The sequence below is a fragment of the Nomascus leucogenys genome, chromosome X (assembly GCF_006542625.1).
Source record: "Nomascus leucogenys isolate Asia chromosome X, Asia_NLE_v1, whole genome shotgun sequence".
Lineage (NCBI taxonomy): Eukaryota > Metazoa > Chordata > Mammalia > Primates > Hylobatidae > Nomascus > Nomascus leucogenys.
This window is the reverse complement of record NC_044406.1, coordinates 106,861,669-106,886,063: the sequence shown is the minus strand read 5'-3', so window position 1 is coordinate 106,886,063 and position 24,395 is coordinate 106,861,669. Positions and strand designations below refer to the sequence as shown.

Genomic DNA, 24,395 nt, shown 5'->3' with positions numbered 1-24,395 from the left:
GAGCCACTGCGCCCTGCCTGATAAATGCTATTTCTTCTAACCCACATAGTTCCCATTTCTTTAGGTTTCTACTGATTACATGCAAGAATAGCCACATTGGTTATGCCATTGCTTTGGAAGTTTGGCAAAAACCCTAGCAGAAAGAGCAGGACTTAAAAATAAGACTCAGGTTTTAGAGGGATAAATAGTATAATTGCCTTTCATGAGTGACAGACTTCGATTAGAAAAAAAAGCTTTGATCTAGTGAGTGAATGATACAGATATCCATCTAGTTACCCAAAGTGTTGAATTAATGGAAATATTCTAATAGTCAAAATACCACCCCTGTACCATCTGAGGGGAGGAGGGAAAAACTTCCTGGCTTGATGGAAGACTGAATGCTGGCACTGAGAATCTTTTTCATACTTACCACTTTAAAGCACTTGCCTCTAGCACGAAGCTTCAGGGAATACTGCCTTTTCTCCAACCCATCGCCATCCAATAGATAAAACATGAGCCATATATAATTTCACATATTCTTTCTTTCTTTCGAGATGGAGTCTCACTCTGTCGCCCAGGCTGGAGTGCAGTGGCACAATCTCGGCTCACTGCAAGCTCCGCCTCCCTGGTTCACGCCATTCTCCTGCCTCAGCCTCCAGAGTAGCTGGGACTACAGGCACTCGCCACCGCGCCCGGCTCATTTTTTGTATTTTTAGTAGAGACGAGGTTTCACCGTGTTAGCCAGGATGGTCTCGATCGTCTGACCTCGTGATCCGCCCGCCTTGGCCTCCCAAAGTGCTGGGATTACCGGCGTGATCCACCGCGCCCAGCCTTTAATTTCACATTTTCTAATAGTCACATTTAAAAAGTAAAGACACAGGTGAAATTACTTTTAGTAATATATTTTATTTAACCCAAACATATCCAAAATATTATCATTTCAACATATAATCGACAGGAAAGGTTAGTTTACATTATTTATTAAATCTTTGAAATCCAGGGTGTATTTTACAGTTACAGCACATCTTAATTCAAACTAGTCACATTTCAAGTTCTCAGTGGCCACATATGGATGGGCAGTGGCTACCATATTAGATAGCATAGGTCTAAGCAAGTCCAGAAGTATGAGACCCCCAAGGGCTAAACATGAAGGGAGGAAACTTAAAAAAGTTTCTTCTAAAAGTTGTATTTATTTTTCTGATTTTCTTGAATGCAATGGAAACTGCAACCTGACTTTTAGCAAGCCCCGGGCCATCTCCTTGTATGAGTTCTATCACTGGATTTTTCTTCGCAAAAATTAAATCATTGGATCTGGAGCAAAATGTAGATTAGGCCCCTCAATGTTTTTTCCCTTAAATTATAACTGAACCCAAACTCTTCCTGTCATTAATTTTAATATCTTTTTTTTTTTTTTTAGACGGAGTCTTGCTCTGTCGTCCAGGCTGGAGTGCAGTGGCACAATCTCGGCTCGCTGCAACCTCCGCTTCCCGGGTTCAAGCAAATCTCCTGCCTCAGCCTCCTGCATAGCTGGGATTACAGGCACGCGCCACCACGCCTGGCTAATTTTTTTTTTGTATTTTTAGTAGAGACGGGATTTCACCATGTTGGCCAGGGTGGTCTCAATCTTCTGACCTCGTGATCCACCCGCCTTGACCTCATAAAGTGCTGGGATTACAGGCGCGCACCACCATGCCTGGCTAATTTTTGTTTTTTGTTTGTTTTTTTGAGACGGAGTCTCGCTCTGTTGTCCAGGCTGGAATGCAGTGGTGCGATCTCAGCTCACTGCAAGCTCCGCCTCCCGGGTTCATGCCACTCTCCTGCCTCAGCCTCCCGAGTAGCTGGGACTACAGGCGCCCACCACTGTGCCCGGCTAATTTTTTGTATTTTTAGTATAGATGGGGTTTCACATGTTAGCCAGGATGATCTCGATCTCCTGACCTCGTGATCCGCCCACCTTGGCCTCCCAAAGTACTGGGATTACAGGCGTGAACCACCGCGCCCGGCCTTCTCCAGATATCTTTAAAGCAACTGCTAGTCCTGCTTTTGCACATTACACTCTACATTCTCATTGCCCCACTTAACTAACCCTCCCTCATGTCCTTTTCTAAAGATGTAGAAGACTTTGAAATAGTATAACATTTAAATGGTCACAAATCACCTGGCTTGAAAGTGACTAATAATAGGAAAATCAGACCTCAGGACTGAGTTCAATTTCAAGATTCTCCCACTCCACTTTGCTGTCTAAGAGGGAAACAGAAAAACATTACTCCAGCCACACAAATACGATACTGTGCAAGCATCCCACTCTTACTCATTCAAATCCTACCCATATTTTCCCATTGTGGAACAGTCTTGCCAACTTATACCTCTCTCCAATAACCCATAAAGATGGTGATTTGAATTTGGGCCAAGATTTAACATTTTATGAAATACAAGGGGAGAGTTTTCTGCAAAACACAGGATTTGCAGACAAGCAGACTTAGGTTCAAATTCCAGTTCTGCCATTTATTACCTCAGAGAGGTCATACAACTTTCCTGAAGTTGTATGACCTCTCTGAGCCTTAGTTTCCTCGTTTGTAAAATGAGAATTAAAATCTACCTCATGGAATCATTGCTAAGATTAAGCAAGATATATAAGTAGAGCTTGTGTACATGGTAGGTACTTGGAGAATGTTATTTCTCCTTCCCTCTTACTCATCTGGACAAGTTTAACTAGCATTCTAAACAGTTAAATATGTATCAATCCTTTGTATTAAATCTTATGGTAAAATGTTAAAATATTGATGTGAATAACAGCTGGTATTGAATATTCAAATTAGGGGAACTCTTTCATTGTTTTAAGATAACATCTGTACATTTAATCTGTGCCATGCAATAAAACAGCTTTTCCTGAAAGCTTTTTAAAAACTATTTTTAAGACATTCATAAGTTACTTTTAAGAACATTAACTTAGAACATCTTCCCCTTTCACAACAAATTAGACATTAGAGCCAAAATTGCCCAAATTGGTATGGCTCTATCTCCCTATACTTTAATCAAGATGTTTGTCTTTATATCAGCAAAAACCGCTGCTTAAGTGAGATTCCTGCATCCCAATAAATGTTATCTGGGCATTTGGTACTTGAGAGAGGATTGGGTTTGACAACACCCAGAAGCTAATGAGGCCATGTGCCTTCGCTCAGACCTTTGCATTCAGGAGCAAGAAAGCAGAATACTTTGTGGACTCCTTTTCAGACACTTTACAAAATATAAAATTTTAACCTTGTGAAACACAAAATAAATGCAGGATAAATGTCCAAACATTTTAGCCCCTACTGTTTTTGAAACTGAATAAAGCCATGCTAGTGAAAAATATTTTCCAGTCAGTGCTTTTTGGAAGCTATTTAGTAGATATTAATTTGATGGGTTAGAGATTGCTATTATCCCATTAAATGAAGCTGTTTCTACTTTATATTCAAATATATTTCCAGTAGAATTTGCTTAAATCTAAAATGCTTACACAAGCAAACTGTAGAAAGAATTTAGTCACACAAAAGAAAACATTTTCTTAATCCTGGATAAGTCAACTCTCTAAGAAAGCTGTCCAGAGCCTACAGAGCAAAAAGGACTTTCCTTCCAGCCTCCTCACCATGTCCAATCTAGTCCAGATGTGAAGAGTCAATTTTGGTTTTAAACAAAATTTGCATGCAGCCAGCAGCATTAGAACTAATGAAAACAGTATCCAGACTAAGACGTGCATACAAAATCTTTCAGATCATGAGAAACTAAAAATTTGTTAAAACATCAGTCGTCAGGAACAGACATCTCAAGCTCCACTGATAAGGGAAGCAAAACTGGAACTACATGGTGCTTTTAAAAGTGTCTCAAATTTAAGCTCACTCAAGGACTATTAATAGACAGTGTCAAACTGACATGCACTTTCATCATTAAATCATCTTATTGGTTTGCAAGTTTCCAAGCCTCAGGGCTTCATTATGCATCAGCATAGGACAACCCCAGAATTTGGGGACAAAGACAACATCCCTTTTTGAAAGAGGTGGTAAGAATAAAAACAGGTTGGCCAATCTTGGAAGCCACCCCAATACGGCTTCCTATGAACCAAAAAGGCAATTGAATTTTGTTTTCAAGGCATATGTTTGGAAAAATAGCACCTTTTCCAAGCATGTGCTTAGTTAGAACAAATGATTTATTGCTTAAAACCCAGTCTTTTACTCACACGCTTGTGAAAATAAGAAGAAATTACCTATTTCACCATAGATTATTAAATGGAAGTTAACAGTTATTGACAATCGAGTCTTGTGATAAGAAATTAAAATTATAAAGAAAAAGTAAATCTTCCTGTCTTTAAATTCTAGGTGGTAGAGTTCTGAGAACACTTACAATGAACTTTAAGGGAGTAATTGATTATGCCTTTGAAGTCTCCTATATTCACATATTGGCTGAAAGTAAAGCATTTAAAATTGGAGAATGAAATGAAGAGCAATAATATTTGTTATATGAAAACTGTGGTTTTACTTTTAAAATGGGATTTTAAAAATGTATTAGTTGGGTCAGGCGCGGTGGTTCACACCTGTAATCCCAGCACTTTGGGAGGCCAAGGTGCATCACCTGAGTTCAGGAGTTTGAGACCAGCCTGGCCAACATGGTGAAACCCTGTCTCTACTAAATATACAAAAATTAGCTGGGTGTGGTGGCACATGCATGGGATCCCAGCTATTCGGGAGGCTGAGGCAGGAGAATCGCTTGAACCCGGAAGACAGGTTGCAGTGAGCCGAGATCGTGCCATTGCACTCCAGCCTGGGCAATGAAGCAAGACTCCATCTCAAAAACAACAACAACAACAACAAATGTATGAGTTGGATGAGTTTGATTTTTTGCTTTCTGTTTCTGCCTAAAGATAAACCAATTTAGCATATGTTGATATTAAGATGTCTGCCATATTTTGAATGTTAGCCTGTTGATTTACAGTCTTCAATAAGACTGATGCCTGAAGCTCATTTTTTGGTTAACTGCTTCTGTTAGTTACACACCTTTTCCTACCTTCCTCTAATCCAAGTCTGTTTACTCATTTGAAATATCAGTTTTCACCTGTTAGTATTACTAGCTATGTTTGCTATATTTCACAAATACATTTCTAAAACAATCCATTTAATTAGAATTGGACATTAATAGTGAGGCATGTCATTCTCTGTAACAACTAAGATTTTAAGTAGAAATTATTTCACTAATTCATCTTTTATTTCTCAAAGTATTCAAGGCTAAAATTTGGAGTTCTTTAATTTTCATTCTAAGAGGCAAATCTTAATTATACTAATGAGTTCAGATGTTTTTATTTATTTTTCCTCCCAATGACCTATTCTTAATGAACATGGTATTATTAAGAGAAATTCCAGTGAATCATCTCCTGTATTTTTTTACATGCATAAATTATATTCCCTAAGGCCAGACTCTTAAACAGACAAATGAACCTAATAGTCTCAACAATGATTTAAAAACTGGCCCTCAATTTTGTTCATTCATTCCTGATCTCGTGGAGTTGTGGTCCTTTACTTGGTTTTAACACAGTATTCAACAAATTGTTGTTATAGTTGATATCTACTCATTCTTTTACCTGCCTTAAAAAGTGTAATAAAAGTATTCATACAAAGCATAAAATATATACAAGTATAAAAATGTATAATACATTTAATTTACATGCATCAGTCTCTACAATGACAAGTATGATTTCTTTAGAAAACTGATGCATACATTTTCACTGTTTTTCTTTCATTATATATCAGTTTTAATGGATACTCCTTAGAAATTGGAATCATTTTGAGTTTCTTGAAGAGCCTTGATAACTATATTCTCAAAATTAAGGAAACTAGATAAACAAAGTTAAAATATTTACGACATTTTGCTTGGGCATACATTCGTATTTCCATTAATATATAATTGCTACATTATTAATAAGTGACATATTTATTATAATGAAACACCTCCATGAATTTAGTGAATTGTAATTCTTATCTCTTCCTCTGAAGTATTATACTTAGAAATACTGTATCTTCAGTTACTGATTTGTGTACAAGGGGGAACTTGGCTGGATATCATTATTATTTGATATATGCCATATAACCTTCTGTTTGGGGAATATAAAATCCCTCAAATTGGAAATGTTCATGACTACCCATGGGATAAATCCAGCTGTTTTTGTTTGGGGTCCAGAGCATAAAAACAGAAAAGGAAAAATGCAGCTTCCCAACAGACCACTACCAAACCACCATAACAGACAGTCTGCTAGAAGAGAACTGATCAGGCCATTATGTCACTGGGCAACAGGACAATCATCTGAGTTGGAATGCTGAATCATGGCAACTCCAAGACATCTGGGATTTTTTTTTTAACCTCACATTGGATACAATCTATGGAATATTACTACATTTAGTTCATTTGTAATTTACAATTTTTGATGACTAAAATTGGAAAAGTATTAGTACATTCCTACTGGCTTTACCTATTAGTATTGGGCTGTCACCATTACCCAGATTATTTAAAATATAAATTTTCTTTACTCACTAGATTGGAAGCTCCTTAAGGGCAAGGGCTACATCTGTATTATTCATCTTCGTGCCACGTCACTTAGAACCTAGTAGATACTCAATAAATACCTATTGAGCTGAACTGACCTTGTCTGAGTAAAAGTGAGTCCAATACACAAGTTACTAGATTGTAGGTTGGTTTGACACAAACTTAATTTTGAAACTAAAAATGAACTGAAGACACACTGCCTGAGAGAAGCAGACTCTCTATCCCTGTATTCCTATTCTCAGGAACACAGGTAAACTAAGTTTGCATTAAGCACAGTATCTAAAGATGCTGACATATCTGCTAGTTTAATCTCTTTGAATTGCCTTTCATGTATGACCTAATATTTAGAAAATGACAAGGATCACACATGTAGAGTGACATCCCTGATTAACAGTGATGAGCAGAGGCCTCAGACCCAGGGGAAGCAGAAAACATACATATTTAGTCCATATCACCAAGGCAACACAGTGTACCTCAGCACAGTAGAAAAACAAGCACAGATGTTGATGTTGAATATTTAAAAAGTGTTCCTTATACCCACTGTAACAGTGGTTAGACACAAAGATGAATTATTTCAAAAACCAAGCTATTAAAAGTTTTTACTTCTCTAATGTGTGTATGTGTGTGCTTTGTTTTTCATTGCTAATACTCCATAGGCAGTCTTGGTCAAAAAACATTATCTTAGCAATAAAAATAAAGGTTCAAAGTTTGATTCTGACATAAATGACTTGTATATTCTTTTTAAGAACATAAGGAGCTACAGGCCTCAAATAGGGTGCCTCCTCCCCCAAACAGGGAGACATCTGAATTTGAAGCCAGTAAGTCAGCAAAAAATGAAACTATCTGTTGAAGAAACCTCCCTGGGAGATGACTTATAAATGAGTTCCTGATAAGACTATTTATACTTTTATGGGCCAGGAATACATAATATGGTAAGCTGCAGAATAAAACTGTCATAACAAAAGGAAAACTACATGGAACTTGAAAAGGATATAGGAAATAAAATATCAGGGCACCTCTATGGGCTAGGAAAGACACGAGATTTTGGCAGAGATAAGCATTGTAATTAATGATGAAGCAGGAGAACTTCTCCAAGTCTTACCTCAGCACAACTGAAATATTACCCTAATTTATCAATCTTCCTTTGCTCATACCTATGTTTACCAAGTAACTTCCTGTTTCCTAATTGTTTACCATAGGCAGACCTATCACTATGAATTAATACATTTATATTCTAACTGGGGAATCTCCAAGTCTTACAAGTTTCATCAGTGGGAAATGGTTTCTCAAGCTGAGGGTCAGACCCTGGATCTATGTCCACCTATGTTACATCCTGGGAGACCCAGCTGGAACAGCCAGCCAAATGATCTCTCTCTTTTTGCTATCCACCCTCACCTTTCTCACCAACTTCTAACTGTAACACAGGTCACCACAATCTTGTATATGTCTGTATCCATCTGAAAAATAAAATCACATGTCATATATTGGTAAACAACCAAATGAAGATGGCTAAGACACTAGAATAACAGCAAGGTTATTAGGAAGAAAAATGGTCTTCATCAATAAATAAATCCACAACTGCTCTTTTAACTCCCCAAACAGATTACTGTTCTTACTAAAGCAGGTCCATGTCCCTCATATTCCACTTATAGAAGATATACATTATTTGAGGAGTCTAGTGGGGACCCAAATCCAGATGTTCTGGGCATCTGTTTGGTATGACTTTACTCAATAGAAGGCACTAAAAAAACTGAACCTGAATGTGATCAATCTTATTTGTTTACAGGATATACAGGAGGCATAAAAACAAGTTAATGACTTCACAGTGATACAATCAACAAAATCCAGAATATGTGTGGAAACTTTAAAGACAAAACAACTAGATTTCTTAAATAATTTAAGGGAGAAAAGAAAAGGTAACTTAGAAATTAAACAGACTTCAATAAATAACAACCAAATGCAATGTATGAACCTTGTGTGGTACCTATTTCAAGCAAACCAACAGTTAAGAGAATTAACAGTCTAGACAGTTGATCATATTAAGAAACAGTTCAACTTTTTAGGTGTGATAATGGTATTGTGGGGTTTTTCTAATTTTTAAAGACACATACTAAAGTAGTTATGACACCAGGCATGGTGACTCACGCCTATAATCCCAGCACTTTGGGAGGCTGAAGGGAGGCGGATCACTTGAGGCCAGGAGTTCAAGACCAGCCTGGCCAACTATAAAATATATAAAAATTAGCTGGGCACGGTGGCTCACGCCTGTAATCCCAGCACTTTGGGAGGCAGAGAGGGGCGGATCACTTGAGGCCAAGAGTTCAGGACCAGTCTGGCCAACATAGCGAAACCCCGTCTCTACCAAAAATACAAAAATTAGCCGGGCATGGTGGCACATGCCTGTAATCCCAGCTACTCAGGAGGCTGAGGCACAAGAATCGCTTGAACCCGCGAGGTGGAGGTTACAGTAAGCCAAGATCGCACCACTGCACTCCAGCCTGGGCAACAGAGCAAGACCCTGTTTCAAAAAAAAAAAAAAAAAAAAGAATAAAGTAGTTACGGATGAAATGATGGCATGTCTGGGATTTGCTTCAAAACAATTGGGGGGTGGGGAGAAATAATTGAGGTATAGATGAAATAAGACTGACCATAAACTGAAACTGGGTGACGGATATGGAAAGGTCCATTATACTATTCTCCAGACTTCTGAATATGTTTAGAATTTTCCATTGAAAAGTTTTTTTTAAAAAAACAATCAACAAACAAAACACACACACACACACACACACACACACACACAGGAGAATGAGCACTGCTGGGTCCCCTGGAGTAATAGAATAAAATTCCTAGTCTAGTTTCCAGCCCCATTTAACTAGACAGTTTCTCTAGAGGTCTACCATAAAGTGGCAATCCATTGACCAAGTCCTGCTCTTCACTCTTATATCATTAGCCTAAGAAAGGACGTTAAGTTGTCTGAGTTTGGTTACTTACCAGATACCTTTTAATGTCCAAGTTTGCTACCCAATTTTAACTTGAGTTTGAGAAAACTTAAAATAATTTCTGAAGCTAACAGAATTTTAGCATCTGGTGAATTTATTCAGCATAACCACAGGCATTATCTTCATGCTGTCACACACAGACACAAACACAGATACAGCACAATATCCATATTTAGCCCAAGTGCATTCCTTCTGAGGCTCATTTATATGTCTTCATATGCCACAGCCCATCATTTAAATAATGGATATTTTCAATGCCAATTCCTTTGTTGACTTTCTCACTGTAGAAGGAAAAAAAACACATAAACATACTTTTATGCATTTTTATAGTCTTGTGATAAATATAATTCAAAGTATATTGTTATTTTTTAATTATTAAGCCACAAGTAAAGAACTTATTGCCATCACAATTACATTGTTGTTTATATTAAACTACATTACTCTGTGGCAGCTCATATCTAAAAGTGATTTTAGTGATCTAACTAGTGGGTCTATAGAACCAGAGTAACAATGTCACAAGACTAGGGGAATATCAAAGTGCTACATTAACCCTGAAACAAAATTAATACCACTAATTTGGTCATCAAATGGGTTCTAAAGTTTTTAAATATACTGCCTATGTTTTGATAATATATCTTTACTAGTTCTCTAAATATTCTACATTTCTTGTACTACCAGGTCAGAATATAAGATACTGTGTGGTGGTGAAATATATCACTGTTTTTAAAACTAGCAGTAATGACCAGGCACAGTGGCTCACACCTGTAATCCCAACACTTTGGGAGGCCAAGGTGGGTGGATCACTTGAGGTCAGGAGTTCGAGACTGGCCTGGCCAACATGGTGAAACCCCATCTCTACTAAAAATACAAAAATTAGCTCGGCATGATGGCGCACACCTGTAATCCCAACTACTTGGAAGGCTGAGGCACAAGAATCGCTTGAACCTGGGAGGCAGAGGTTGCAGTGAGCTGAGATTGCGCCACTGCACTCCAGCCTGGGCAACAGAGTGAGACTCCATCTCAAAAAAATTTAAAAAAATAAAAATAAAAATAAATAAAATGAAGCTAGCAGTAAAACATCTTCCCTCCTCTCCCAATTTAAATTATACTAAATAAGATTCCTAAAGTACCACGTACACACATATAAAACAGCTGTGTTGGCACATGGGTTCTTTTCAGTGCTTAAGAAAGACTACAATCCTGAAGACAAAATAGGTTTCATTGGCTTCCTAAGTGTTAGGAAATATCAGAAATGAAGCTTCTGTGCTTGGATATCTGTGTAATGTGGTATGCATGATAGCAAATTTCGCCTGTAATTCTGATGCTTCCTGGGTTGGTTACCCATATATCAAAAGTTAAGGGGGCCTAAAGTAAGACTTACATGTCTTCTGCAGACATCTTCATGACTCCAACACATAGAGCATGCTGTTTTCCTTCTGCCATGATAGCCTGAAAGAACACAGCTAAGAAAACTATTTATCAAAATGCCTTGGGGCCTCCCCATCAAGGGAAGGGTGTCAAATAATGATCATGTTACCAGTTAAGCCACTTGGAACCCCTCTTGTTTCTTCTCCTAGACCATTAACTCCTTGAGAGCAGAGACCTAGCAGAGTCTGTGGGTACACTGTAAATACTCAGTAAATGCTAAATGAATAAATCTAATAACCCCTTTTCTTTTAAGTCAAATGTTAATACTATAACCCCATGCTAACAAAACCAGAATAAGTCACACAAAAAAGGAGTAAAATTTCTTGCACATAAATACTAAAAACTGTGAAATCAATAAATATTAATTGTTCTGATTAATTATTCTGATCACTGAATGGTGGGGATTTTTGTTTGTTTTTGAGATGGAGTCTCACTCTGTTGCCCAGGCTGGAGTGCAATGGCGCAGTCTTGGCTCACTGCAACCTCTGCCTCCCAGGTTCAAGCAATTCTCCTGCCTCAGCCTCCCGAGTAGCTGGGACTACAGGCGTGTGCCACCACACCCAGCTAATTTTTCTATTTTTAGTACAGATGGGATTTCACCATGTTGGCCAGGCTGGTCTTGAACTCCTGACCTCATGATCCGCCTGCCTCGGCCTCCCAAAGTGGTGACATTATAGGCGTGAGCCACCATGGCTGGCTGTTTGTTTTTTTAGACGGAGTCTTGCTTTGTCACCCGGCTGGAGTGCAGTGGCATGATCTCGGCTCACTGCAACCTCCACCTCCTGAGTCCAAGCAATTCTCCTGCCTCAACTTCCCTAGTAGATGGGATTACAGGCGCACGCCACCCCACCCGGCTAATTTTTGTACTTTTAGTATAGACAGGGTTTCACCATGTTGGCCAGGCTTGTCTCGAACTCCTGACCTCAGGTGATCCACCCGCCTCGGCCTCCCAAAGTGCTGGGATTACAGGCGTGAGCCACCACACCCAGCCTGAACGGTGGTTTTATGTAAAGGATGTTTTAAAATAATAGTTAAATTCCCAGTCTATCTTTAAGAGCCCGATATAACAGTTCCAACCTTTCTAGAAAAACCAGAGTGGTCTTGGTTAACATTTCAAGTTTCTGGAATGTTAAACACTGCAGTACATATTTTAAAAAGTCAAGATTCAGGGTACACAAGACCTCTCTGTACCATTTTTTTTTACAACTTTTTCTAAATCTATAACTGTTTCAAAATAAAAATTATTTTTAAAAGTAAAGACTAGGTAATAAGAAAATTTTCCATTTAAGGTTAACTCCAGAACTATAAATTTACCAACACTTAATAAATATTAAAAACAAACAACAACAACAAAAAACCTGTCCTCACTTTTCTCCCTTGATTTTCAATTCATTCAGTGTTCCAAATATGTGAGCACCTATTAGGCAAAAAGCATGTCAACATAAGCTGTTCCTAGAATATAAACATACAACTTATACTACCCCTTCGCTATAACTGCCCCAACAGAGAATATCATTTTTTTTTCTTATTCTTCTTAAACACACCCCTGGCCAGGCGCGGTGGCTCACACCTGTAATCCCAGCACTTTGGGAGGCCAAAGCGGGTGGATCACCTGAGGTCAGGAGTTTGAGACCAGCCTGACCAACATGGTGAAACCGTCTCTACTAAAAATACAAAAATGAGCCGGGCGTGGTAGTGGGTGCCTGTAATCTCAGCTACTCGAGAGGCTGAGGCAGGAGAATTGCTTGAACCCAGGAGGCAGATGTTGCAGTGAGACAAGATTGTGCCACTGCACTCCAGCTTGGGCGACAGAGCGAGACTCCATCTCAAAAAATAAAATAAGATAAACACACTCTAAAAGTAATTTCCCTATTCCCACCAAGTACCATTCCTTTTCTATACCTGAGGCAAATGGCTACTTTAGCTATGATAAAGGAGATGTTCTCCTGTCCAGAATAGTCACAAAAATCTATTTAATCCAGAAAATAGCTGAAACAGCATGGTAGAAATGGAAATGATGCAGAATTATTCAGCTATGTCATGAGTTGAATCGATCTTTAAGGACTATCTGGGACTCTGACATTTCTCTTTGAGAAAACGTGCTCTGAGGCCCCCAAACTCAACTTTTCAAATAATTTTCAAAATAAAAGTTGGAGGTTGCCAATATTTCCCACTATTCACTCCTAACAAAAAATTGTTGCTTGGTAAGAGATACCTATACCTGGTGCCTAAATTCTTTTCCCTTTTGAGAGCTTTTACTCCAATGTATGTCAGTAAGTCAAAATGAACATTACAGTGGCAAGTTGATATCCAAAAAGCTGATCCAATTATATCATCTATATCCTTTCCCCTAGTAATCAAGAATTCCCTATTGTGTCCTAAGTCTGATAACAGTAGGCCCTGACTGGGCTGAAATGCAGCTGAGACTCTTTTGTAACTTGTTCTCATTTAATTTCTAAGAAACGACCTAAGATGAGATAATTTAGTAGCAACAAATAAAATTACTTTGTACAACTTCGAATGTAACCAGAAAGGCATGAGATAAGAGTAACAGTAACCTTCGAAAAAGTACATCTAATGTTCTCTTGGATGGTACACCTTTCGCAGTAATGATAAGAGCACAATGAATACATTTTTCAGCAGTTTTAGCCTGGGAAGGATACAACAATGGTATCTACTGCAGCAGGGTAAAGCTTAGCTCCAGGAGAAGTTAAGCCTGGACACATGATATTTGCTCCACTGAGTACAAATTTGATGGCTCCTTTATCAACCTGCTGGTGTGGCAGGATAAAAGGATCTATAAGAAAAGAAATACAATATATTAATAATAAGACTAATGACTCAACAGAAAAAGGCAAAGGATCTGAACAGTATTTCCCCAAATTAATCTGACAGATACAAAAGAAAACTCTGAAACACTATCATTTGTTTACCAAATTGGTAATCTTTTTTGTTTGTTTTTTTGAGACAGGGTCTTGCTCTGCCACCCAGGCTGGAGTGCAGTGGAGCAATCATACCTCACAATAACCTTGAACTCTTGGACTCACGCAATCTTCCCGCCTCAGCCTCCCAAGTATTCTCCAAAAACCGTAGTTTCAAAACTACTACTACTTAATATGCCCTAGGAAATTTTCATGATATAATGTTAGGTGAAAAACACAGAGTAAAAAAACGATTAAAAAGATCAGTGGTTACCTGGGGTTGGGGAAGTGGGGGGAGGAAGGATGAATAGGTGGAGCACAAAGGATGTTAGGGCAGTAAAACCATTCTGTATGATACTTTAACAGTAGATACTTGACATTATGTATTTGGGAAAAACCATAAAACTGTAGAATACAAAGAGTAAACCCTAATGTAAACTAAGGACTTGCATTAATAATAATGTATCAATACTGGTTCATCAATTGTTACAAATGTATCATTCCAATACAAGATGTTATTCATAGAGGAATCTGAACTGGGGAGAGGGAACTCTGTTCTTTCTGCTTACTTTTTCTGGAAACCTAAAACTGCTCTAAAAAATAAAAGCCTGTTAATTTAAAAAAAAAACTACAAGGGGATGAGGAGAAGTTGGTTAAGGGGTATAAAAATACAGGTCGATAAAAGTACAATAAGGAAATTGTATTTAACAAAGATTTACTGTATATTTCAAAATAGCTAGAAGAATTGTAGTCTTCTTAACACAAAGATAAATGTTTGAGGTGACAGATAACCTAATTACCCTGATTTGATCATTACACACTTTATAAAGGTATCAAATATCACATGTACCCCTAAAATATGTACAACTATTATAAATATATATATGTGGGGGGGGATACAGGCACCACAACAGCAGACAATGTACAGCTATTACATATCAATTTTTAAAAACTATGTAACAGAGAGCCCAATTTAAAGAAAAAATGCATTTACGCACATCACAGGAAATAACTGGATGGAAGGACACTTAGTCAATGCTTTCCCATATATAGACTTTTCTCTATTAGGCAAATAGATACAAATATAAAACATGAAAATGCTCACAATGCTTATCACGGTTTGTAAATACATATTTGTGTAATTATCTAATTGTTGTTTATTCTCCAAACTAGACTATTAGTTTCTTAAGGACAGAGACAATGTATTTGCTTCCCATTGTATTCTCAGCACCTGAGTGCCTGTCACATAGTAAGTTCAACAAATATTTGTCTTTGTTTTTTTTTTTTCTTTTTTTTTTTTTGAGACGAAGTCTCGCTCTTGTCCCCCAGGCTAGAGTGCAATGCCATGATCTTGGCTCACTGCAACCTCCGCCTCCCGGGTTCAAGTGATTCTCCTGCCTCAGCCTCCCGAGTAGCTGGGATTACAGGCACCTGCAACCACGCCGGCTGATTTTTGTATTTTTAGTAGAGATGGGGTTTCACCATGTTGGCCAGGCTGGTCTCGAACTCCTGACCTCAGGTGATCCACCCACCTTGGCCTCCCAAAGTGCGGCGATTACAGGCCTGAGCCACTGTGCCCGGAAATAAATATTTGTTGAATGAATGAATAAATGATCTTTCTTGGGCTTTCTGGAATGCATGAGAATTTGCATTTTTCAGATTTACTACAAGATGGGCATTCATTTTACTTTTACATCCATTATTACCTAGTACTAATAAATAATGAGTCAATTATCAGAAGTCACTCTAAACTTTTTGTGTCTTTCAACATCCCCAAATGCATATTTCTGTTTTTCTCCCCCAGCAGTGTCTTATCTGATTAAATGCATATTTCTTACAAGACTTCACATTTGAATATTGCAATAGGAGTAAAATTTCAAAAAATAAAAATAAAAAAACCTTACATTTGTGAAGTAATCTTAGGGTTGGATAAAAAGGCCCTTCTCTTTGTCTAAAAAAGAGTAATTCTCCATTTACTGTAAGGATTTCTATATGTTCATGGCTGTAAGGCAAATGTCACAAAGTACCAAGTTAGATATTTTCTTTCAAAAATTCACAATATAAAACATGCATATACAGTGATAAACTTTTTTTAAAAGTCAGTAAAAATCCTGGCCAAAAAATATTGTTTACATTGTTTTTCCTATCATACAAGTCCAGCAGAGAAAAAAAGAAAAATATTACCTGCTACAACCAATTTTATTTCACATTTTATTAATTCCATTGTTAGGTAATTCAATAAAACAATTCTCTAAAGAACAAATTGAAATAAATTAAATCCAACTCTGAACTAAAACATTTAACTCTTTACTAAAACAATCAATACAAAAAGCCACATTTTTTCAGGGACATAGAAAATCTTTGAAAATACAAATATTGGAGTTTTAGAGTTATTCTGTGTCTACCCCATTATTAATCTATCAATAGTTAATCTGAAAATAATTCCATTTAGTATGAGTGCAATCTAATCATTAAATATTCAGCTACACCGAGCTTTACACAGACAAAAACAAAGACTTACCATCGGACTATTTTGACAGGATCTTTCTTAGGCATGATTTGATTAAGCCATGGTTCAATACCTGGAAATTGCTCTATCAATTGATTCTTAATACCCTTAATAACTGAAGTTTTCAACTGGATGCAGTTGGACACATTTTCTTTTTCATCAAATCTGTCAAGTAATTTTTGCAAGAAAAGAAAAGGCATTTCTAAGCAGAGGTATCAGAATACCTAAAGGTACTGTTCTAATTAGTCATTTATTCCCAACCAAATATTTAGATACTTAATTATGAAATAAATTGTTTTTTTTAAAATACCACCTCCCTTTTACTCTGTCCAGCACAAAACCAACCTCTTAATACAATACTGAAATAAACTGTCAAGTATACAGCAATTAGCTGGGGTTGGGGGAGGAATATGAGACATACTTTGCACCACAATCTGTAATCAGCTACACAAATGCCTTTCCTGGAAAATCTTATTCAATTCTACCCAGGAAGAAACACAGGCTCCCACCAATAATAATATCTGAGATCAAAAACCAAAACCCTCAATTGTTGAGATACAAAAGACCAACCCAAGCATAACATAGAAAATCGGCCCCTGCTAGGCTATGTAATCTGCTGAGATTTTTTTTAAGTAATGATAATAATGATTTCTAAGTTCCCTATTCGTTTTTGCTCAAAATTTCATGCACAAAACCCACCTTCCTTTGCCCATGTTCCCCCTTTGCTTTTTGCGTCTACCAAACCTGGAAGGCAAACCCACTAGTAGGTTCCCAAGGAATTTTTGTCTTCCTTACACTGAATAGCCTATGGGGCAATCACGTTATTTTCAAGGCAAGGTTAATCTGGCAGCTAGGCAATAGGCATGACAGGCCGCTTGCTTCCTGTCACCCAGACTCCTTCACTCCCATGACCCAGGAAGTCAAGCCTTCCTTTATTCAGTTCATAACTAATAAACATATGGCAGTGAGCGCAGGGCTCCCCTCTCAGCTACAGAGGATATGCCCCTAAATCACAGTGCACGGATGTGATTGGTAGAACCCTAGGAATGGAGACAGAATTGGGGGAGGGGGCAAAAGAGAAAGAGGGGTAAGGAGAAAAAACAATGGGAGTGGAGGGACTGAAACCCGACTGAGGACTACGGATGGAAAGCTTAAAGAAGTGTTCAAGTTGGGAGTGAGAGCATAGTACTATAGAAAACCTTAGGGAGTCAGGATGGCAGGGGCGGGGGAGAGAGAAAGAGGATCTTAGCTCTCGCCCTCTTCCCCACCCCCACCCCACCGCCTTTGTGAGCAGCCGATGGAGGCCACAGCATGTCCTTACTTCTTGAACATGATCCAAGGTGAAGGGGGCGACGATAGGGAAGGGCCCGGAATGGGAAAGAAATTGAATTTGCAGGGGTCCGGCAGATCCCCTCACACGAGGAAGGCCGGCACTGACAGTCGGAGCTGTAGTCGTTATCCGGAAAACGAGAGCCAGCCGCGCTTTACGGCTCTCAGTCAAATCTGACTACTTCCGCTCCTCTGGACTCCACGTAGGCGCTTTTGCCGGCTCCTTTTAGGCAACCGGTTCCTCTGCAGTTGGAGGTAGCTGAAAGGGCGGGACTTGAGAGGGAAGAAGTGATAGAGCAATTGCAGGAAGAGAAGAATGGAGGGGGCGGGGAACCAATCAAAGTAGCATTTATGGCACTTGCGTCAGTTACGGGTTCCTCAAAGGGTCAAGATTCTTCCGTGCTTCGTTGCTACCTATCGTCAAACTAAACGATTTTTTTTAAGAGGGAATGGTTTCTGTCCTGTCTCAGGCAACCGAATGGATTGGTGCTTACCTACCAGCATGAATCCAGGCAACCCTCATGGCTTCATGTTAAAGTGCTGGTAGGATTGCCAGGCTTAGCAAATGAAAATACAGGATGCCTATTTAAATTTGAATTTCAGGTAAACAACGAATATTTGTTTTAGTGTAAGTATACCTCATTGATATTTTAGATATACTTACACTAAAAATATACAGCCCTTGTTTAACTGAATTTAATTGAGCATCCTGTATTTTATGTTATAACCTTATTCACTGGCAACGGTACGATGCTCCCATAGTTTCTTGCAGGTTTTTATTGAGACAGGGCCTCATTCTTGCCCAGGCTTGAATGCGGTGGTGCTATCATGGCTCACTGCAGCCCCTACCTCGTTGGCTCAAGGGGTCCTCCCACTTCAGTCTCCCAAGTAGCATGGACTACAGGCACACACCATGATGCCCGGCTAATTTTTTTATTTTTATTTATTTATTTTTTTTTTTGTAGAGACGGGGTCTATGTTGCCCAGGCTGGTTGCAAAGTCCTGGGCTCAAGCAATCCTCCCACCTTGGCATCCCAAAGTGCTGGGGTTACAGGCGTGAATGACTGTGCTCCCATAGAATAATTCCCATAGAATTATTACGGAAGGTAATCTGATTTAAGAGATAATAGCTAAAGATACATGTTTTACTTATGTAATTTTTTAAAAAAAGAAAGCTGATAAAATTATGCCAATCAAGAGTTTCACTTTGTTTTTTGTTTTAGAGACAGCATCTCACTCTGTCACCTAGGCTGGAGTGCAGTGGCATGATCATGGTTCACTGAAGCTGAAACTTCCCAGGCTCAAGTGACCCTCCCGCCTCACCCTCCCAAGTAGTTGGTACTACAGGCATGTACCACCACACCTGGCCAATTTTAATTTTTTGTAGAGACAGGCAGGGTCTCACTAAGTTGCCCAGACTGATCTTGAACTCCTGGCCTCAAGCAATTCCCCGAACTCAGCCTCCCAAAATGTTGGGATTACAGCCATGAGCTACTGTGCCTGGCCTAATCAAGGGTTTTGATCAGCCAAGAAATCATGGAAAAATTTAAAAACCTGAAAAGGCCCTACTCAGGAGGTGGGGTGGGTAGGCACTGACATCCAAAATAAATACACCAGTCTCCCCAGGGAGTAAATACTCTAGTCCATATTGAGGAGATGGGCCATTAGAGCAATTATAGCAAACAGTACTATGCATTTAAATGATCCAACTAACTCACCTTGTCTTAATTCTGTGGTATGAACAATATTCTGATTATAATTTGGCTTCCCATGAAGATCTGCCCACAGGGAAAGAATTAGCTATGTTCCAATCAAATCTGCATGAACAATTATGTTTGCATTTGTAGACTAATAAATTGGCATTCTGGTTTATACAAAACTCTCTTGTGAACATTCTTAGTGAGAATCCACATTCCCAGCATCCATCAACTCTGCAACATTTAGAATATTGACATTGTGAACATGTAAAACTGATGTCCAGACCCCAAGCTGTGGTGAGTACCACACTGGCAGGATTATTTTTTTTTAATTTTTATGGGTACATAGTAGGTGTATAAATTTATGGGGTACATGAGATGTACAGGAATGCAACGTGAAATAAGCACAACATAGAGAATGGGGTGTCCATCCCCTCAAGTATTTATCCTTTGAGTTACAAACAATTCAATTATGCTCTTTAACTTATTTTAAAATATACAATTAGGTTATTATTGACTATAGTCACAGTACTAGTTCATTCTCACACTTCTAGAATACCTGAGTCTGTGTAATTTATAAAGGAAAGAGGTTTAATTGACTCACAGTTCTGCATGGCTGGAGAGGGCTCAGGAAACTTACAATCATGGCAGAAGGGGAAGCAAACACATCCTTCTTCACAAGGTGGCAGGAGAAAGAAGTGTGTTGAGCAAAGGGGGAAGAGTCCCTTATAAAACTATTAGATCTCGTGAGCATTCACTCACTATCACAAGAACAGCATGCAGAAAACCACCCCCATGATCCAATCACCTCCCAACAGGTCTCTCCCCAGACATGTGGGGATTATGCGGATTACAATTCAATATGAGATTTGGGTGGGGACACAAATCCAAACCATGTAAGTCACCCTATTTTGCTATCACATAGAAGGTCTTAGCCATTCTTTCTATTTTTAATACCTATTAACCAACCCTACCTCCACTACCCAACCCCCCACTACCCTTCCCAGCATCTGGTAACCATCCTTCTATTCTGTGTGTCCATGAGTTCAATTGATTTGATTTTTAGATCCCACAGATAAGTGAGAACATGTGATGTTAGTCTTTCAGGGCCTGGGTTATTTCGCTTAACATAGTCATCTCCAGTTTCATCCATGTTATTGCAAATGACAGGATCTCATTTTTTATGGCTGAATAGTATTCCATTGTGTATCTGTACCACATTTTCTTTATCCAAACATCTGTTGATAGACACTTAGGTTACTTCCAAATCTTAGCTGTTGTAAACACTGCTGTAAGAAACATAGGAGTGCAGATATTTCTCTGACATACTCATTTCCTTTCTTTTTGGGTAGATACCCAGCAGTAGGATTGCTGGATCATATGGTAGCTCAATTTTTAGCTTTCTGAGGAACCTCCAAACTGTGCTCCATAGTGGTTGTACTAATTTACATTCCCACCAACAGTGTACAAGCGTTCCCTTTTGTCCACATACTCACCAGCATTTGTTATTACCTGTCTTTGGATATAAGCCATTTTAACTGGGGTGAGATGATATCTTGTAGTTTTGATTTGCATTTCTCTGGTGACCAGTGATGCTGAGCAACTTTTCTTTTGCCTGTTTGCCATTTGTGTGTCATCTTTTGAGAAATGTCTATTCAAATATTTTGCCAATTTCTTGATTGTATTATTAGATTTTTTCCTATAGAGTTGTTTGAACTCCTTATATATTCTGGTTGTTAATCCCTGGTCAGAGGGGTAGTTTGCAAATATTTTCTCCCATTCCATGGGTTGTCTTTTCACTTTGGTGATTGTATCCTTTGCTGTGCAGAAGCTTTTTAAGTTTATGCAATCCAGTTTGCCCATGTTTGCTTTGGTTGTCTGTACTTGTTGGGTATTGCTCAAGAAGTCGTTGCCCAGACCAATGTTGTGGAGATTTTCCCCAATGTTTTCTTGCAGTAGTTTCATGGTTTGAGGTCTTAGATTTAAGTCTTTAATCCATTTTGAATTGACTTTTTTATATGTCAAGAGAGAGTCTCCCTCTGTCACCCAGGCTGGAGTGCAGTGGCGTGATCTAAGCTCCCTGCACCCTCCGCTTCCCGGGTTCAAGCAATTCTCCTGCCTCAGCCTCCTGAGTAGCTAGGATTACAGGCGTGTGCCACCACGCCCAGCTAATTTTTTTTTTGTATTTTTAATAGAGATGGTGTTTCACCATGTTGGCCAGGCTGGTCTCAAACTCCTGACCTCGTGATCTGCCCACCTTGGACTCCCAATGTGCTCAGATTATAGGCGTGAGCCACCGCGCCCGGACAGTGTATTTTACTTTTCATTATAGAGACCTTTCACTTCTTATAGTTCAGTCAATTCCTAGGTATTTAATTTTACATGTGGCTATTGTAAATGAGATTATTTTTTAAATTTCTTTTTCAGATTGTTCACTGTTGGCATATAGAAATGCTACTAATTTTTGCATTTTGATGGTGTATCCTACAATTCTAATGAATTTATCAGTTCTAATAGTTTTCTCATGGAGTCTAGTTTATTCTAAATGTAAGATCATATCATCAGCAAACAAGGATAATTTGACTTCTTTTCCAAATTGGATGCACTTTGTATCTCTCTCTTGTCTGACTGCTCTAATTAGCACTTTCAGAATAACAGTGATGACAGTGGGCATCCTGTCATGTTCCAGATCTTAGAGGAAAGGCTTTAAGTTTTTCCCCATTCAGTATAATACTAGGTGCAGGTCTATCATATATGACTTTTATTATGTTAAGGTATGTTTTTTCTATCCCCGGATATTGAGGGTTTCTATCATGAGGAAATGTTGAATTTTATCAAATGCTTTTCCAGCATCAACTGAAATGAAAGGTTTTTATTTCAAATTGAAACTGAAGGTTTTTATCCTTCATTCTGTGGACAGGCTGTATCACATTGATTGGTTTGTGTATGTTGAGCCATCCTTGAATCCCAGGGATAAATCCCAGTTGGTCATGATGAATGATCTTTCTAACGTATTGTTGAATTTAGTTTGCTAGTATTTTGTTGAGGATTTTTTTTTTCTTTGAGACGGAGTCTCGCTCTGTCACCCTGGCTGGAGTACAGTGGTGCGATCTCGGCTCACTGCAAGCTCTGCCTCCCGGGTTCATGCCATTCTCCTTCCTCGGCCTCCCGAGTAGCTGGGACTACAGGTGCATGCCACCATGCCCAGTTAATTTTTTTGTATTTTTAGTAGAGACAGGGTTTCACCGTGTTAGCCAGGATGGTCTCAATCTCCTGACCTTGTGATTCGCCCGCCTCAACCTCGCAAAGTGCTGGGCTTACAGGCATGAGCCACCGCGCCCGGCCGAGGATTTTTGCATCAATGGTCATGAGAGATATTGGCCTGAGACTGAGTCTTGCTCTGTCGCCCAGGCTGGAGTGCAGTGACACGATCTCAGCTCACTGCAACCTCCGCCTCCCAGGTTCCAGTGATTCTTCTGCCTCAGCCTCCCGAATAGCTGGGATTACAGGCACGTGTCACCACGCCCAGCTTATTTTTGCATTTTTAATAGAGACAGGGTTTCACCATGTTGGTCAGGCTGGCCTCAAACTCCTGACCTTGTGATCTGCCCGCCTCTGCCTCCCAAACTGCTGGGATTACAGGCGTGAGCCACCATGCCCGGCTGTGATTTTCTTTTATTGTGTCTTTGTCTGGTTTTGGTATCAGAGTAATGCCAGTCTCATAGAGTGAATTTAGAAGTATTCCCTCCTCCTCTATTTTTTGGAATGGTTTGAGTAGGATCGGTATTAGTTCTTCTTTAAATGTTTGGTAGAATTCAGCAGTGAAGCCTTTGGGTCCTGGGCTTTTCTTTACTGGGAGACTTTTTATTACAGCTTTGATCTCATTACTTGCTTTTGTGCTGTTCAGGTTTTGGATTTCTTCCTGATTCAATCTTGGTAGGCTGTGTGTGTCTAGGAATTTGTCCATTTCTTCCAGATTTTCCAGTTCATTGGCATATAGTTGCTCATAGTAGCCTCTGATGATCCTTTGAATTTCTGTAGTATCAGTTTTAATACCTCCTTTTTCATTTCTGGTTTTATTTGGATCTTCTCTCTTTTTTTCTTAGTTAATCAGGCTAAATGTCAATTTTCTTTAACTTTTCAAAAAATATCTTTTTGTTTCATTGATCTTTTGTATTGTTCTCTTCATCTCAATTTCATTTATTTCTGCTCTGAACTTCACTATTTATTTTCTTCTACTAATTTTGGGTTTGATTTGCTCTTGCTTTTCTAGTTCTTTAAGACGCATCATTAGATTATTTATTTGGAGTTTTTCCTCATTTTTGGATGTAGGCACTTAGAGCTATAAACTTTCCTCTGAGTACTGCTTTTGCTGTATCCCATAGGATTTGATAGGTTGTGTTTCCATTATCATTTGTTTCAAGACATTTTTCAATTTCCTTCTTAACTTATTCACTGATCCACTGGTCATTCAAGAGCATATTGTTTAATTTCCCTGTATTTGTATAGTTTCCAAAATTCCCCTTGTTATTAATTTCTAGTCTTATTCCATTGTGGTCAAAGAAGATGCTTGATATTATTTCAATTTTTGAATTTTTTAAGACTTGTTTTATAACCTAAGATATAGTCTATCCTTGAGAATGATCCATGTGCTGAGGAAAAGAATGTGTATTCTGCAGCTCTTAAATGAAATGTTCTGTAAATATCTATTAGATCCATTTGGTCTCCAGTGCAGATTAAGTTTGATGATTCTGTGTTGATTTTCTGTCTGAAAGGTCTGTCCAATGCTGAAAATGGGGTGTTGAGGTCTCCAGCTATTATTGTTTTGGGACCTATCTCTTTCTTTAGCTCTAATAATATTTGATTTATATGTCTGGGTGCTCCAGTGTTGGGTGCATATGTATTTAAAATTGTTATATCCTCTTGCTGAATTGACCCCTTTGTCACTACATGGTGACCTTCT

At 38.7% G+C, this 24,395-nt stretch overlaps 1 protein-coding gene across 2 annotated transcripts; it reads right to left on the bottom strand.

Moving 5' to 3' along the window:
* Window positions 1-865: 865 nt before the first annotated feature.
* On the bottom strand, window positions 866-18,086 carry MCTS1 (MCTS1 re-initiation and release factor). 2 transcript variants are annotated; one of them, XM_012499080.2, is made up of 6 exons: window positions 17,728-18,086; window positions 16,419-16,571; window positions 15,802-15,899; window positions 13,640-13,773; window positions 10,930-10,997; window positions 866-9,829 (listed from the first exon to the last, which is right to left on the bottom strand). In XM_012499080.2, exons 1-6 carry the CDS (start codon window positions 17,736-17,738, stop codon window positions 9,748-9,750), a joined length of 546 nt encoding a protein of 181 aa, XP_012354534.1. In that variant the 5' UTR covers window positions 17,739-18,086; the 3' UTR covers window positions 866-9,747. The 2 variants fall into 2 exon arrangements, with proteins under 2 accessions (XP_012354534.1, XP_003262330.1); XM_003262282.3 differs by lacking the exon at window positions 17,728-18,086 and adding an exon at window positions 17,106-17,285.
* Window positions 18,087-24,395: the final 6,309 nt, after the last annotated feature.

Excerpts from the sequence above, each read along its gene's own strand:
- MCTS1 (XM_003262282.3), bottom strand. Across the intron at positions 15,900-16,418 it reads CCTGTCAAAATAGTCCGATG|CCATGAACATATAGAAATCC; the intron begins GTAAGTCTTTGT and ends TTTGCCTTACAG. Across the intron at positions 13,774-15,801 it reads CCTAAGATTACTTCACAAAT|ATCCTTTTATCCTGCCACAC; the intron begins GTAAGGTTTTTT and ends CTTTTCTTATAG.